Source organism: Aplidium turbinatum, chromosome 15, assembly GCF_918807975.1.
Source record: "Aplidium turbinatum chromosome 15, kaAplTurb1.1, whole genome shotgun sequence".
Classification (NCBI taxonomy): Eukaryota; Metazoa; Chordata; class Ascidiacea; order Aplousobranchia; family Polyclinidae; genus Aplidium; species Aplidium turbinatum.
Genome location: NC_137486.1, coordinates 18,047,262 through 18,061,470, shown reverse-complemented (window position 1 = coordinate 18,061,470; position 14,209 = coordinate 18,047,262). Strand labels below are relative to the sequence as shown.

The following is a 14,209-nucleotide window of genomic DNA, read 5'->3' as shown; positions in this document are numbered from 1 at the left end:
AAAACTAAAGAACAATTTTGGATTAAAACACTTCACTCACAAGAACCTACTAGAATACACATTAGAGAATAAACAATCTTTTCACTCTTTTACTGACGATCTATTTACAGGGTTCGATCTTAGCGGTAGTCCGCTAGCCAATGGCTAGTGAAAATTTGCGCGGACTAGTAGAAATTTTGCAGTACTAGTCCGATTGGCTAGTGAAAATATTCGCCGGTGAAAAGTTTTGGTTTACAAAATGGCAATCGGCGACGTCACTCTGAAATACTGCAAACGAAGAAGGCGGCAAAGTCGGTCGACTGAGCACGTGACTACTTTTTTCTCGCATTTTCGCTAGACACGACGCGTGGTGGTAGTCAGCACAGAGTTGCCAATTTGGCTTTTTTGAAGCCAGATTTTGAGAATCTGGCTGTTTTTCAACTCGCTTGGCTTAATTTTTTTAAACAAAAAAAGCCAGAAAAATTAGGCTTTTTCTGGCTTTTTTCATGTTTCATCGATTTTTTGTCAAATTAATAAAAAGCCAACATAATTTTGGCTTTTTTTGGCTTAATTTTATCTTTCGCGATTTTTTTTAGGAAAAAATTCGGTCTGCGTCAATTCGAGCAGTAATTTCTACCTTATATTTGGTTGTAGTGTCCGACCGAATTTCGTTTTGAAGCCGAAACTAGAAATTTTTCTAGTTGCTTGTCTTTTCATTAACTATGTTTCAGCGTTGTCGCTGAAGTCAAAGTTCGGTGGGACACTATTTGGTTGTGCACTTTTTATAAGTGTATGTTTAATGAATATTAATTGGCTTTTTCAGCTGTTTTTTTGCTGGCTTTTTTTGTGACTAGGTCTGGCTTTTTTTGGTGAAGACAGGTTGGCAACCCTGGTCAGCACGGAGAAGTCTGCATCCCAGCAAGCAGCAGTTAGCAAAATTAACGTTTTTTTGTTGATATATCGTGATCAAATGCTGATTCAACGTTACTACAAAGTGTCTAACGCTTAGTGTTAGCTGGGTAGTTATCGCTATTGAGGCTTCTTTGGATTGCTACCTTGTCGTAGTTGAAGAGCTCGTGTGCCTCCGTGACCTAGAAGGTGTTTTTGTGCGTATTGTTGCTCTCTTGTGCGTACTGAAATCTGAAAGCCTTTAGTTAGTTTCAGTCTAAGCCAAAACACTTATTGTTAATACGTCATCAGACAAGTGAAAAGTCAGTAAACTGGTCGGACTAGTGAAAAATTGTGAAAAATTTAGTGAAAAAAAAAGTTAAGATCGACCCCTGATTTACTAACTATATACTTTTTAGACCTTCTTGTTTTGTCTATTTTCCTAATTCTCTCTTTTTAGATGTTCTTTTCTTTCACTAATCGATTTAAACATTTCAATACGTTTTTTTCTTTACTACTCCCTTGTTCATTTTTAATTCATTTCTAATATATAATTTTCATTATGACATCATTATTGAAATACATTTTTACTTTTAACCTATCGTTGCTATGCCAATGTCATTGCATCTCAACATTCTTAGAATTTAGTTCTGTTTAAATTAGCGGTTCAGTTTGTTTGCATCTCAACATTCTTTGAATTTAGTTCTGTTTGAATTAGCGGTTCAGTTTGTTTTTATTCCTTACTATCACAATAATAAATAGTGTAGGCTATGTCATCGTTAGAAGTCAGGCAAGTCAGACAAATGATAGGAGCTATAATACGTAGAAGCTAGTTTTATAGTTATAAGTTCTCTTCAATTACAATTTTAATAGATTTGAATTGCTTGCTTATAGACGATTCTGGAAATGCGTTACATAATACAGATTTCTCATTCAAAGGTTACTTCAGGCCAATACCCGATAATAACACATCGCTCAAAATTTCATAATGAAAACAGCACATTCTGTCAAGACGCAAAGCAGCCCAACGCGAGGCCTTGCACATTGATTGTGACAGTTGCATATTTATTTATAATTGCTTTGTATCAAAACTTAGGTATGGAATGGATTCAATTGCTCATCACAAAGGGCACAAATAAAACCTATTGTTTTAAAAGCTATCTTATCAGTAACAATCTACTCAAAAGATTGTGTAGATTTGGGGGCATCTTGACTTAGATAACCGCATGGTGTTTTTAGTGCCTCCAAAATGTTGTAGCTTCCATATTACCGTAATAAAAGTAATATAGTCATTAGTCAATTGTGTATTTGTGACCATTTTTTCAAGGACCTCGAAAAGTTGCATTTTTTAACTTAAACTGTTCCTCTTTTTTTATTAAAAAGATATTTTCATACCCTTCAACGTGTAATAATTTGGTGGTATTGTTGTGTGTGTTAAAATTACAATAGCGCATTTTGTGATTACGGTTTTAATTCCAAAATGCATCCGAACACCGATTCTGCGCAATCCTCCTAAGAAAACAACCCGTAAAAAAACATGCGATACATAATGCGATGACAGCAACACCTGGGGACCCTGATAAAAGCACTCCTCAACGATATTTTTAGTCAGAATGCCATTTTTCATTTTAAAAAAAATAAAAATTTCTAAAAAAGTAATTTGAAAACCAAAAAACAAGTCACATGATTAGCATAAAAAGATGAAACTTATATACAAAAGTTGTGATAACATTATTCATAAATACACTGTTAAATGATTTTCTGTCAAATTATTCTTAATTGCAAGATAATTGTAAATTTGTGAAGTGGATGCAATTATTTTGTTAATTGCAAATGGGCACATTGAACCTATATACTAGCCCAGCTTACTGAAAACCTTGGATGTTCATCAGGACAATTATCGTGTTTAGCACTAGTTGTTGACAACGTTCATTTGACGAAAGTGAAAGCAAAGACAAACAGGTTGATTTATTGCTCCACTGACGTTTCATGCACCATGACAATGCGCATCCTCAGAGCGAATAACATACAAAATAAAATTTACAAAGTTATATACGTACTTCAGTGCGGCTGAAGGCAAGAAAAAATGAAACACACAATATTTCACCATAATTTAACGTAGAAATTAACTGCTCAGTACTCACACATCTTTGACCAACCTTTAAAATAATGTGTTTCATTTTTCCTTAAGACATTGTTTACAATTTTGTCGAAAAGTGTCTTGCCACACATTATTTGAACAGTTCTCATTTCTGTTGGTTATATTCAGCTTTTATGTTCCTTTTTCATCACCTAGCATTCAGCTCCATAGCACAATAGCACATTAGCCTACGCTTCTTACACGTGACACGCCTTACAACCTTCCTTTTAAGAAAGTGGCAACTTTTCCACACTTAATGTCATGGTTACAATCACATGTTGCCAGAGTTAGGATTAAAGTTAGGAAGGGTTAGAGTTAGGAATAAGATTTTTAATTAGGGTTTTGAACTTTGCCCAGGACTAAAAAATTTTTCCAAAATACAAGTTGTTGTTTTCAACAGCTTTAAACTTTTCTCAAATTAGGGCAGAATTCCTTATTTGGAAACACTATTGAGGCTATTATTACACTATATAGTGTAAATATAACCACAGCCTCCTTTTAATCTCCAACAAAGCATTCTACCACAGAGTGTGAGATCATGAGATGCCTGACAATTCTTTCAACTGATTGTAAAACCTTAGTTTGTGTCTAAGTGTGTAACCTAACTATATGTTATAAGAGTTCAGGTCCTTAAACCTAATGATTTTGCAGTCATTAAGTTGATGGAGTGATGATTAAGGCAAAATAACCAACTTGCAAACCTACGGTAGCCTAGATGTGCTTTTTGTTCCACTTCTACATGTCTATGCTACAAGTCCAAAATTTTAAGTTATCACAACAATCAATCACTGGTTCATTTTCTTTGAGTTGTACCATATTACAATAAAAGTACCGTACTGGTACTTAGCACACTGAAATGAGAGAGTGAAGCAAAAGACCTAGCAAGGTCAGCAAACCAGCTTCTTTTCTGTTCAGCAAAGCAATTGCCAGTAGTTCAAAAGCTCGATGTTTAAAATTGCAGTTTTTCTCCATGACTAGCAGCAATGACGTTCTTTAAACGCTGACGCTGACGGCTACGCTGACGGCTAACCAACCCTTCCAGCATAGACTACGACTACAGTGAAAGTGTGAAACTGAAGTTTGGCGCTACTTTCAAGGGCTGCCAACCTGTCTTCACCAAAAAAAGCCAGACCTAGTCACAAAAAAAGCCTAAAAAAAAGTCTAAAAAAGCCAGTAGAAAATAGCTGAAAAAGCCAAGAAAAAGCCAATTAGTATTCATTAAACATACACATATAAAAAGTGCACAACCAAATAGTGTCTCAACGAACTTTGACTTCTGCGACAACGCAGAAACATAGTTAATTAAAAGACAAGCAACTAGAAAATTTTCTAGTTTCGGCTTCAAAACGACATTCGGTTGGACGCGACAAACAAATATAAGGTAGAAATTACTGCTCCGATTGACGCTGAAAGAGTTTTTTTTTTTTTCAAAAAAGAAACGGGGAAAGATAAACTTAAACCAAAAAAAGCCAAAATTATGTTGGCTTTTTATTAATTTGACAAAAAATCGAGGAAAGATGAAAAAAAGCCAAAAAAAGCCTAATTTTTCTGGCTTTTTTTATTTAAAAAAAATAAGCCAAGGGAGTTCAAAATCAGCCAGATTCTCAAAACCTGGCTTCAAAAAAGCCAAATTGGCAAGCCCGCTACTTTGCACTTTGGCTTTTTGAAATCTGCACATGATGAAAGCTTTAACATGATCAGAGATTAAAGAAAGAAAAGCATAAGCATAAGCGGGTAGGGAAAAACAAGTGTGGTTCACGAAAACGAGAGAATTAAAAGAGAGACTAACGTTTAAGAAAGTGTTTTTTTTATTCTACTATTTTCGTAAATCACACTTTTTGCTTAGCCTATTGCTTATAACTTTCTTTCTTAAATGTATTTCCTATTTTGCAACCTGATCGAACATTTAGCAGTTATTTTTGTTGCAGAAACTACAACTAAAATTTCCGTAAATATTTCATCTAATCAGTAAATTTCATTTTAAATTTTAAGCAAACTTTCGAAAATTCTACGATTACAAAGTTGAGAAACTTCATCCATTGCCATTTCAATGCAAATATGTCAGCAATTTCAGACTCGTAAAATCTTTTACAACCTTATGTTACGTTTGCCAGTCAGTTTTGTGACAAAAACTGCATTCCGAAAAATTCCGACTCGGCTAACTTGTTTTTGTGATTGATCGAAACGGTTGTCGTTTGAACTACTAAACTAACCACCAGATGACTCTCTCTCCAATTCAGTTGCTTGGCTTTGTGTTGCTGGTTACTGAATACTTGAATGCTGGGACGAAGGATCTCCACTTTTGGAAGAAAAATTTCCTCATTTCATGATACTTGGCTTCAAAATTGATAAAAGAGGAAGTTTGTAAGGAAACAATAAAAACTGGGGAGTTATAGTCAGCTTATAAACTTTTTTTTGCTGGAATGGCTTGTTTATTATGAAGAAATTAGTGGCAACCAGCTAAATCACGGTATAGGCCAGGGTTACCGTACTCAACTAACCTTAACAAAGGTCCAGTTTGATAAGTTGATTACTTTTAGCTGTCCGGTGAATACGTTATTTCACAAGCAACCACGAAAGTGAAAGTATCTGTACCAAACCACTTTTTTAGGTAAAATGTACCGGTAACTTGAATTGGATTTCTGAGAAAGTGTTGGGGAGTCTGGGAGTCGAAGCCTACCAGCAACTAGGCTATAGGATAATCACAGTAAAAATTGCTTCCTCCCAGTAGAAATCTGTTTAAAGAAGCCCTGAAACATGGCAATGAGGTTATTCTTCCTAAAGCTCAAGGTCCACCATCAGCACTCAGAAGGTGCAGATTCGGACCTTCTGGGTGTTGAAGGCGGGACTCGGGCTTCTGGAAGAATTACCTCATTGCCACATTTTAGGGCCATTTTAAACAGATTTCCATTAGGGAAAAGAGTTTTTTAATGATTATCCAGACCCCCCAACGCTTTGCCGTCTTCTCTGATGTGCGATCCACACAGCTACATCACAAAGAAACACAATACATTTTTTTCCTGTTTTATTTCTTTGTTTGTGTCAGACAAAAATCCAAGTCGTGTTACATACTACCTGAAAAGTGTTTCGGTGCTCGTAGGCTACTGGTTTTTTAATTTTCGTGGTCTCATATGAAATATTCACCGGACTGCAAAAATATTCAACTTGTCAAAATGGACCTTTGCTAACATTAGTTGAGTAGCGCTGGTATATACTATGCGAGTTGGACGATTCACATTAACCATAATAAGTTCATTCTTTTTGGTTGTTGGGTGAAAGATTTTTCAACTAAAGATAAAGAATCTAAACTGAACACTAAATTTTTATGCAAAGAACTTAATCTGAAACGAAATTTTGTGTTGGAGCAAAAGAGCATGTTTTGTTCTATCCCATCATTCATGTCTTCTATTCTGGCCTTTATTCTTCCAATAATATGATATGTTTTCCATTCCATATTCTGCGTAGGTATAACTGATTTAAACATGAATTTGTAAGCTTCAATAATTCTATTGAACCATTCCAAGTGTCATTTTGATTTTTTGACCGCTTTTTCTTACGCTTATTTCAATTCACATTGCAGTACCAGTAGCCTACTAACTAACTTTTTTCAAAATTCTTCCGGCTTTTTATTGGAATGTTCATTATTTAGTTATGGATCTTTGAAGTTATTGGATTGATATTTTATCTACCGCATATATATTATATACAATACAGTGTATGCTTTCAAAATTATAAAAATAACCCATTTCTTCAGTCATTAGCACATGTCATATATTGTATATATCTGAAGAAATTTGAGAAAATTAAGCTTCTAAAGTGAAAAAACGAGAGAAAATGATTAGGTTTCTTGGTAATTAGAAAATAGATAGTAAAGCGCCCTTGACAGAAGTAATAACCTGCAAATTGGTTAATGGTTATCTACCTCATATATTTTTTATTTAAGTTGGGGCAACTGTGATTGTTTTGGAAGTATGTGATAAATTCTATGTATAATAATATAACGTAAAGTAGTGATTTTTAAGCTGTGGTAATGCTATGCTGTTTAATTTTAAAGGCTCTGTAGTAATGTTTTATGCATCTTAATTTATTTTCAGAAGCATTTGCTAACTTGTAAGAAATAAATAATGGCACTTCCCACAATTCCGTCATGTTGGAGTTATCGACGACCACCTGTTGAAGACCAGCTTTCTAGAATGCGTCAACAACACCAACGGTTCCAAAACCAATGGAACAGTGCTTCTACTTATTTCAAAAATCAATCAGTGAAGAATAATATTCGCAGCTCTTTAATGTCAGAAAATTCATATAAAAAAAGGTATTTTCTCCCTAGTTTTTTCGACTGGAAAAATATTTGACTTAAAAGAGCCTTAAAAAGTTAGTAGCCTACCTAAAAAGTTCCAAATAATGTGTTACTGATATTCACTTTTTTCCGATAGATTAAGCAATGTATGAATCGTTTTAGAAAATTGGTTAATAACCTTTTTTGTAAAAAGTAACCACACTATTTTGCTAAAATTTGTAGCTTATATTCGTTTTGTTTGTTTGTTTTTCATATCTTTATCCTGCATTGCGGGAAGGCGGACTTGAGCGCTATGCATCGGTGTACGCCTTCCGACGTACACCTGACCCACGCTGCAGCCGACTGTAATGTCTGTTTCCGATTGTCTACTTTACTTATGACTTAAATTGGGTACTACTCATAACTCGAAATCGATCACTGGGTAGAGGCAATTATCGTAAATTTTCTTGCCCAGAGAAACAAGGTTTGCTACTATTCGGTGAGTCCAATTCGGTGAGTTCCTAACCTCTAACCCCTAACCCTGAAACGGCAATGATAATTAGGCTACGGTACCCGATAATTAAAAAAAAAATTGAAAAAATCACCAAATAGGGATCAGACTCACCGAAACGGGCCATTCCGAGAGAAACAACAGCAAGTGCGGGTGGCTGGAGTCGAACATGCAGGCTCTCAACTGTGAGCCCAACGCGCTAACCACTCGGCCACTGCTGCCTCGTTATTTCAGTCATATAAAATCAATCAAAAGAATACAAGATTATTTCCAGAAACTCAAAGTCAATTATGTAGCCATAATATCTGAAGATCGGCCTGTGATCTCTAAAACCATTGGCAATGGCAACTATTACATAACTCAAGATTGCAAAAAAGCATCTTGATTAATAATAATAAAAATATTTTTTGTTTCATTCTTATTATTAATAAGAAAACCTTTATTATTGCATTGTTAATCATCTGTGGTTAATAGTGTTTTGATGTTAACAAAGATATGTTTAACTTTTTAGCATGGATGCTTATTCCACTTTACAAGAAAAAAATAAGAAATCGACTGCTCTTCATAAACGGAGACAAATGTTACAAAAGCTTTTACATCAGGAGCAATGTACATATGAAGCGGAACTACAACGTTTGTCCATAGGAAATTATTCTCGTTTTCAGGATATGAAAGAAAAGTAACTCATTGCATCATAAATTATATATAGCCTAATGTTTGTTTCAATGTGAACATTAATTACTTTGTATGAAAGCATATAATTGCAATATCATCATCATGAAATGTTTTTAATTCTGTTTCTGCAGGTCAGAAGAACTTAAATCATCAAGAGAAGAAAAGCGTAAACAGGTACGGTATATACTATTTTTCTTGCTCAATTCCTTTTTAGCGTTTGCTTTTTAAGAAATCTGCTTTGTATCGGCTTCGTATGCCTATGGCTCAACAATTTTGTTTGTAGCCTAAGTTTGTTTGTACAATCCTGTGTTTTGTAATTGTTTTGGATTGGTATCTGAAGGAACTTTTGTTATATATTTATATCATACAAACTTCTATGTGAAGCTGGCGGCAGAGAAATTGTACGAACATTGGAAAGAAAACAACCCTGAGCTTCGTTTGGTAGAAAGCGATCTTCATAGGCAGCATGTCAAGGAAGTGTGGGGAGACCAGACACACAGAAAAGAGGAGGTGTGTTTATCATTTTAAATTATAAGTCGAGCCACATGCAATAAATTTGGTTAGTTTCTTTATATATATATACACCCTGTTTGCCTATATTTATGAATGCTATGGTCATGCTTTTTCTACTATTAATAACATTTAACAAAGATTTTTAATGATATGATGTGTGAAATGGAGTCACTTTTTTATAGTCACTTTAAGTGCACATTTTTACAATCGTAGATAAAGAGAAGAGAAGGGGTTGAAGATCAAAAGTTTGCCAATCAATATGAAGAGGCTCGGTTAAAAGCGATGGAAAATATAAGAAAAAAGGAGGAGCAAAGAATAAGAGAAGAAAAAGAAACAGCTAAAGTCTTAAAGCAGCAAATGGAGGTAATGATAGGATCTAAAAAAGTGTTGTGCTTTAAATTTATAAACATTTAGTGTTAATCTCCAGTCTTCGAAATTAGCATATTTTGCTTCGGCAAAAACGTTGCCGAGGTCAAACGGCAAAAGGTGAAATTGCTTCGGCAATTGCTGTAAACGTTTAATACGAAAAAATTGTACCAAAACATGTAAAGCGAGAAGCGAAAAATACACTAGAGTAGTCTATCGCGGCCGCACTGTTTGATTTGTTGTGATGTAATAATGCCAAAAGTAGTGATAAAGCGAGCAACGCGATACGCACGCGGATACGGCAATTCACGTTAAATAACTCACGGGGAGGGGGGGAGTCAGTCAGTACAAATCGATTTAATTTTCCAACCCTAACCTTGCAACCGCTCGTGTGGCCTCGGAATTTTTATTGCCAACGCTAATGCGCCATTTATGCTTCTGCGTCGGCAGTCACCTCGGCAATTGCCGAGGCTAATTTCGAAGACTGAATCTCATTCATAACATAAGTTTTGCTAAAATTAACCTAGCAGACATATTTAATCAGCTTGTTTTATGAAGCCAAGAATAACTTGTACGTCATTCTAATTTACGGAAACAAGTAGTTTTGCTATACGGTACCACAGACAAGCAATTAACTGCAATGTGATCGGGCTAAATAACATAGCAAGACCAACTATGTTCAGAACAAATTTGAACGTTTTCGGCCAGCCATGTGCTCTCGTCAGTAAATGTAGTCAAGTACATCTGAAGAAAACGATACAAACTGTAAACAACATTACAACAAACAACATTACAATAACTTATCGACTAACATTTTTCACCCAAGAAACTCTCTTACCTAAAAGAGCGTGCTACTTCGTGTTAAAACAACACGTAGTTGACTAGATAATGTACAAGTCTCCACTAATCTTGTTTCTCTATCATTTACACTTGAGACTTTGAAGGGTAAATTGTTAAATAGGATTTGAAGGCCCGTGAAGAAGCAGCAGCTGCATTAAAAAGGGAAGAAGACGAGATAATCCAAGAACAATGGCAGTTGGATAAAATACAAGAACAAAGAAGAAAGGTTGAGGAGCAAAGAAAGCACACTCAGCTGCAAAGGTATGCATGCACTTTAGCAAATATCATTTTAAATTTTTCTGCACTTATGATGATTCTCTATCACCCATGACAGCAGAAAATGTAGCAAGTAAAGTCTCTAAAATTGTTTATTGAAACATTTTACGCACTTTATTTCATCTGAGCGTCGTCGTTTGAGGCTCTGGGTCTGAGGGTCTACCCTTTTTATTGCCCTGATATAAATTTGTATGTGTCTACCAGAGAACATACTTAAATTGCTGTCAAAATTGTAATTTTTGCTCTCACAGGTTCCTATTTCATCAATACAAAGCCCAGCTACGCAGAAGAGCTCAACAGATCCAGGAAGAATTGGAATTTGACCACCAAATTCTCAAACGTCTTCAGGAGAAAGAGGAGGAAAATGCTGCCGTCCAATCCGCCAGGCGAGAGCAAGCCAAAGCCGATGTTGAATGGATGAAAAAGGTAAGCTATCGCTTACGATAGTAATTTGTAACCTGATTTTTAAATGGCCTCGTGGAAAATTTAACAGGGCAAGAATTTTTTTAAATATTGAAAGAAGTGTATAATTTTGTAAACCTCTTTTAGTCTTCCTAGTGCGTTTTATATTACAAACTGAGTAGGACAATGGGACGAGGTATAGTTATTGTTAAACAATGGTATAGTTATTGCTAGAAATTAAGTTAGATTTTAGTGTTATGCTTGAAGACTAAAAGCTATAGTGTTTTACATGATTTGTTTTGCTACAGACGTTATTATTTGTTTTCACCTGCGTTTGCTCAATTTTGAGACTTTTTGAGCTATCCAAATACCCACTATCTACAGTATACTAACAGCCACTATCCAAACAGGCGTAAACAGTTTTCTAATCTTATAATAATAATAATAATCTTATTCTTACTACTGTAGATTTTTCCCATTTACTTTGTTCCTGCGGGTGGTAGTTTGTCGCGTATCGCAGGTTTCGACTGTTGCCTCGTTTTTCATATCCCACTTTGATGAACAAAAACGAAGCAAAACATGAAATGGCAAATTATTTTGCATTTGCGATGCTATGAGTACGCTCGTGGTTGGTAGTGAACGCCTTAAACGTATGGCCAGTTTACTACTTCTCAGCCTGTTCAATCCTACTCCTCTTCATGCATTTGTCAATCCTTCAGGTTCTTGAAGATCAACTAAAGGTGGAGAAGCAACGTGAAGCAGAATTCGATCTTGTGTATCGCGAAGAAGCAAGAAGAGTGTGGGAGCAACGAGAGGAGGAATGGAAGAAAGAGCGGATGGCGAGAGAAAAACTTATGAAAGAGGTGCGCTATTCTAAACACGACAGACAATCACACGTCTACAAGTTTCGTGCACGAGATCCCTTTGTTTATAAAAATAACTATAACCCAGTTATCGTCAAGATAATGCGCCAGCTGTATAGCCGAGTGTTGAGAGCCCTGGAACGATACTCTAAAGGGCGCTGGTTCGACACCCCTCAAGAGCATGTCTGTGTCTTTGGCAGGGCACTTAAAGGCACCCCTGAAAGTAGACACAAAGACTGGCTTCTTGCCTTCCCGTCCACTTAATCTAAATCTTTAACCACCCATGATAGAGTGGCAATAGGCTCGTGCGTATTAGCTTCGATGCTGCAACTGGTTGAATGAGATGCCACCAACGAAAACGATTATGTTGCTATTGGGCAACGTTGTCTTATGCACATTATTATCTATACTAGAGTCCTAGTTACCACATTTTTGACGATTCCATTCGATTGGTGCATCAATGCAATTTTATTCTGCAAATAACATCTTGCTTCTTGTGACTGAAACTTTGCATATGCATTTCTTGCGGAAACGATATTCTGTGTAAACTATTTCATTGCGAATTAATGCTACGTTGTTTTGCGTTACTCAATACAACATGTTTGCATTTGTCATCAATGAGATATTCCTTTGTTTTATCAGGTTTTGGAGGAAAGGAAAGACCAGATTGTAGAACGAGCCGAAAAGAATCGTCTCCAACAACAGGAGCTTCTCCAGGAACAAGAAGAACTTTTGAGCAATCTGGAAGAAGTCCAAAGGACGTCAAGAAGAGAAAAAGCTGAAGAAGAAAAGCGAAAGCTTATGAGGTTAGTCGTAGTAGTCCAGTTTTAATCCAGTGATGTCCCCGTTACCGAGGGTGGCTGGAACCTCCAAGTGCCGCAATCGCCTTCACACCCTGCCTCCACATCGATCTGTCTAACGCGTCCTCTCTTGTCACCTTGTCAGACCTCTCTTGTCAGGCCCACCTTGCCTTTTCCACGTTTTCTTGGGTCTTCCTTGTTTTCTACAACCCTCCACTTGCGACTCCAGCGCTCTTCTCAAGACATCATCTTCATCCCTCTCAAAACATGCCCATACCACCTCACTTCATTCGCTTTCGCTGTCATAGTTATTCAGTATAGAAGAAAAACACTAAATTTTAGAAATTATAATTTAGTTTGCAAGATTTTTTTATATTTTGAGTGTGATAAATAATAATCTTTTTTTGTGCAATGGCATATAGTCCACAATCCACATCTCTCAGATTATTATCATCAAAATTGCGATTTTTCAACAACACTTGTGTTTGGAACTTATCGAGATGTATTTCCAACCAAGATACTTCAATAAATTGTTTGCTTTTTTTTGAACAGACAAGAAGAAATTGAAGGACAGATGACTGAGCGAAAATGGAGAAACGAAACACATCGCAAAATCGAAGAGGAACAGCGAAGAAGAGAAAGAGAAGGAAACGAAGAGCATGAAAGAGAAGTGAAAGAGGAGGCAATGAGGATGAAAGAGCAAGGCTTTATACCCAAAGTGAGTATCTGAGCTATTCACATTAGATGTCGCGTTATGTATCATAATTAAATGAGTGTCGGCTGCATTGACGAGTGGTGAGAACCCTAATATAGCACTCAAAAGGGCGCCGGTTCGACACCGCTCAAGGACATGCGACTGTGTGTTTGGTAAGACACTTAAAGGCATGCCTGAAGGTGGACACGAAGATTGGCTTCTTTGCCTTCCCATCCACTTAATCTAAATCTTCAACCACCTGGCGAAAGCCTGGATACGCCAAACAAAACAAACATAAAGACTAAAGAGTCTGTTGCCCATGCTTCTGATGAAAGTGAGCTAGATAGTCCATCAGTGACATCATGATGTTATGCTACGGGCCAGTTCAATTATCACCGGTTTGTGGCATTTTTATGCACATATGAAAATCTGTGTATAAAATTATTTCGCTAATAGGATACATTGTCTATCATGTAAATCTTTATTATTTGTTTTTGCAGAGACGACCTCGGAGTAGCAGAGTTGCGTGGGATTAGACGCGAGAGCAATTTAGATTCTAGAAGATTCAATCATTCACGTTCAACGTTCACTTCGCAAATTCTTCTGCTTTCAGGGTTGGGGGAGCGTTAGATATTTTGCATTTGTAAGATAAAGTTGTTTTTTACTATTGCGTTACGAAGACTAGTTATTTTGTAGTGATTGTGCTTGTCAGTTGGCCTACTGTGATTGCATATTTTATTAACTAAACTTGAATAAAATGTGCAACTACTGTATCTTCTGATTAATTAGCCAAAAGATTGTCAGCAAGATGCATATTTAATTGTGAGAATTTTATTCTTGGACCACGAGAGTTTCTTTGAGAGGTAAACCCTGGCAGTTTTTCATACTTGCAGAGGATTTGAACCACTGACTCGGGCCGGTTACCGAAATTGACAGAGTAAAGTTTCCAATATTATTGTTGTTGTCTGTGAATTACACAATCG

The 14,209-nt window shown here is 36.2% G+C and overlaps 1 protein-coding gene across 1 annotated transcript; it reads left to right on the top strand.

Annotated features, from left to right (window-relative positions):
- Positions 1-7,105: 7,105 nt before the first annotated feature.
- LOC145784517 (trichoplein keratin filament-binding protein-like) lies at positions 7,106-13,999 on the top strand. Its single transcript, XM_082596351.1, has 11 exons — positions 7,106-7,322; positions 8,309-8,476; positions 8,604-8,646; positions 8,857-8,982; positions 9,199-9,348; positions 10,313-10,452; positions 10,719-10,893; positions 11,589-11,732; positions 12,375-12,538; positions 13,085-13,250; positions 13,727-13,999. Exons 1-11 carry the CDS (start codon positions 7,132-7,134, stop codon positions 13,760-13,762), a joined length of 1,503 nt encoding a protein of 500 aa, XP_082452477.1. The 5' UTR covers positions 7,106-7,131; the 3' UTR covers positions 13,763-13,999.
- The last annotated feature ends 210 nt before the right edge of the window (positions 14,000-14,209 follow it).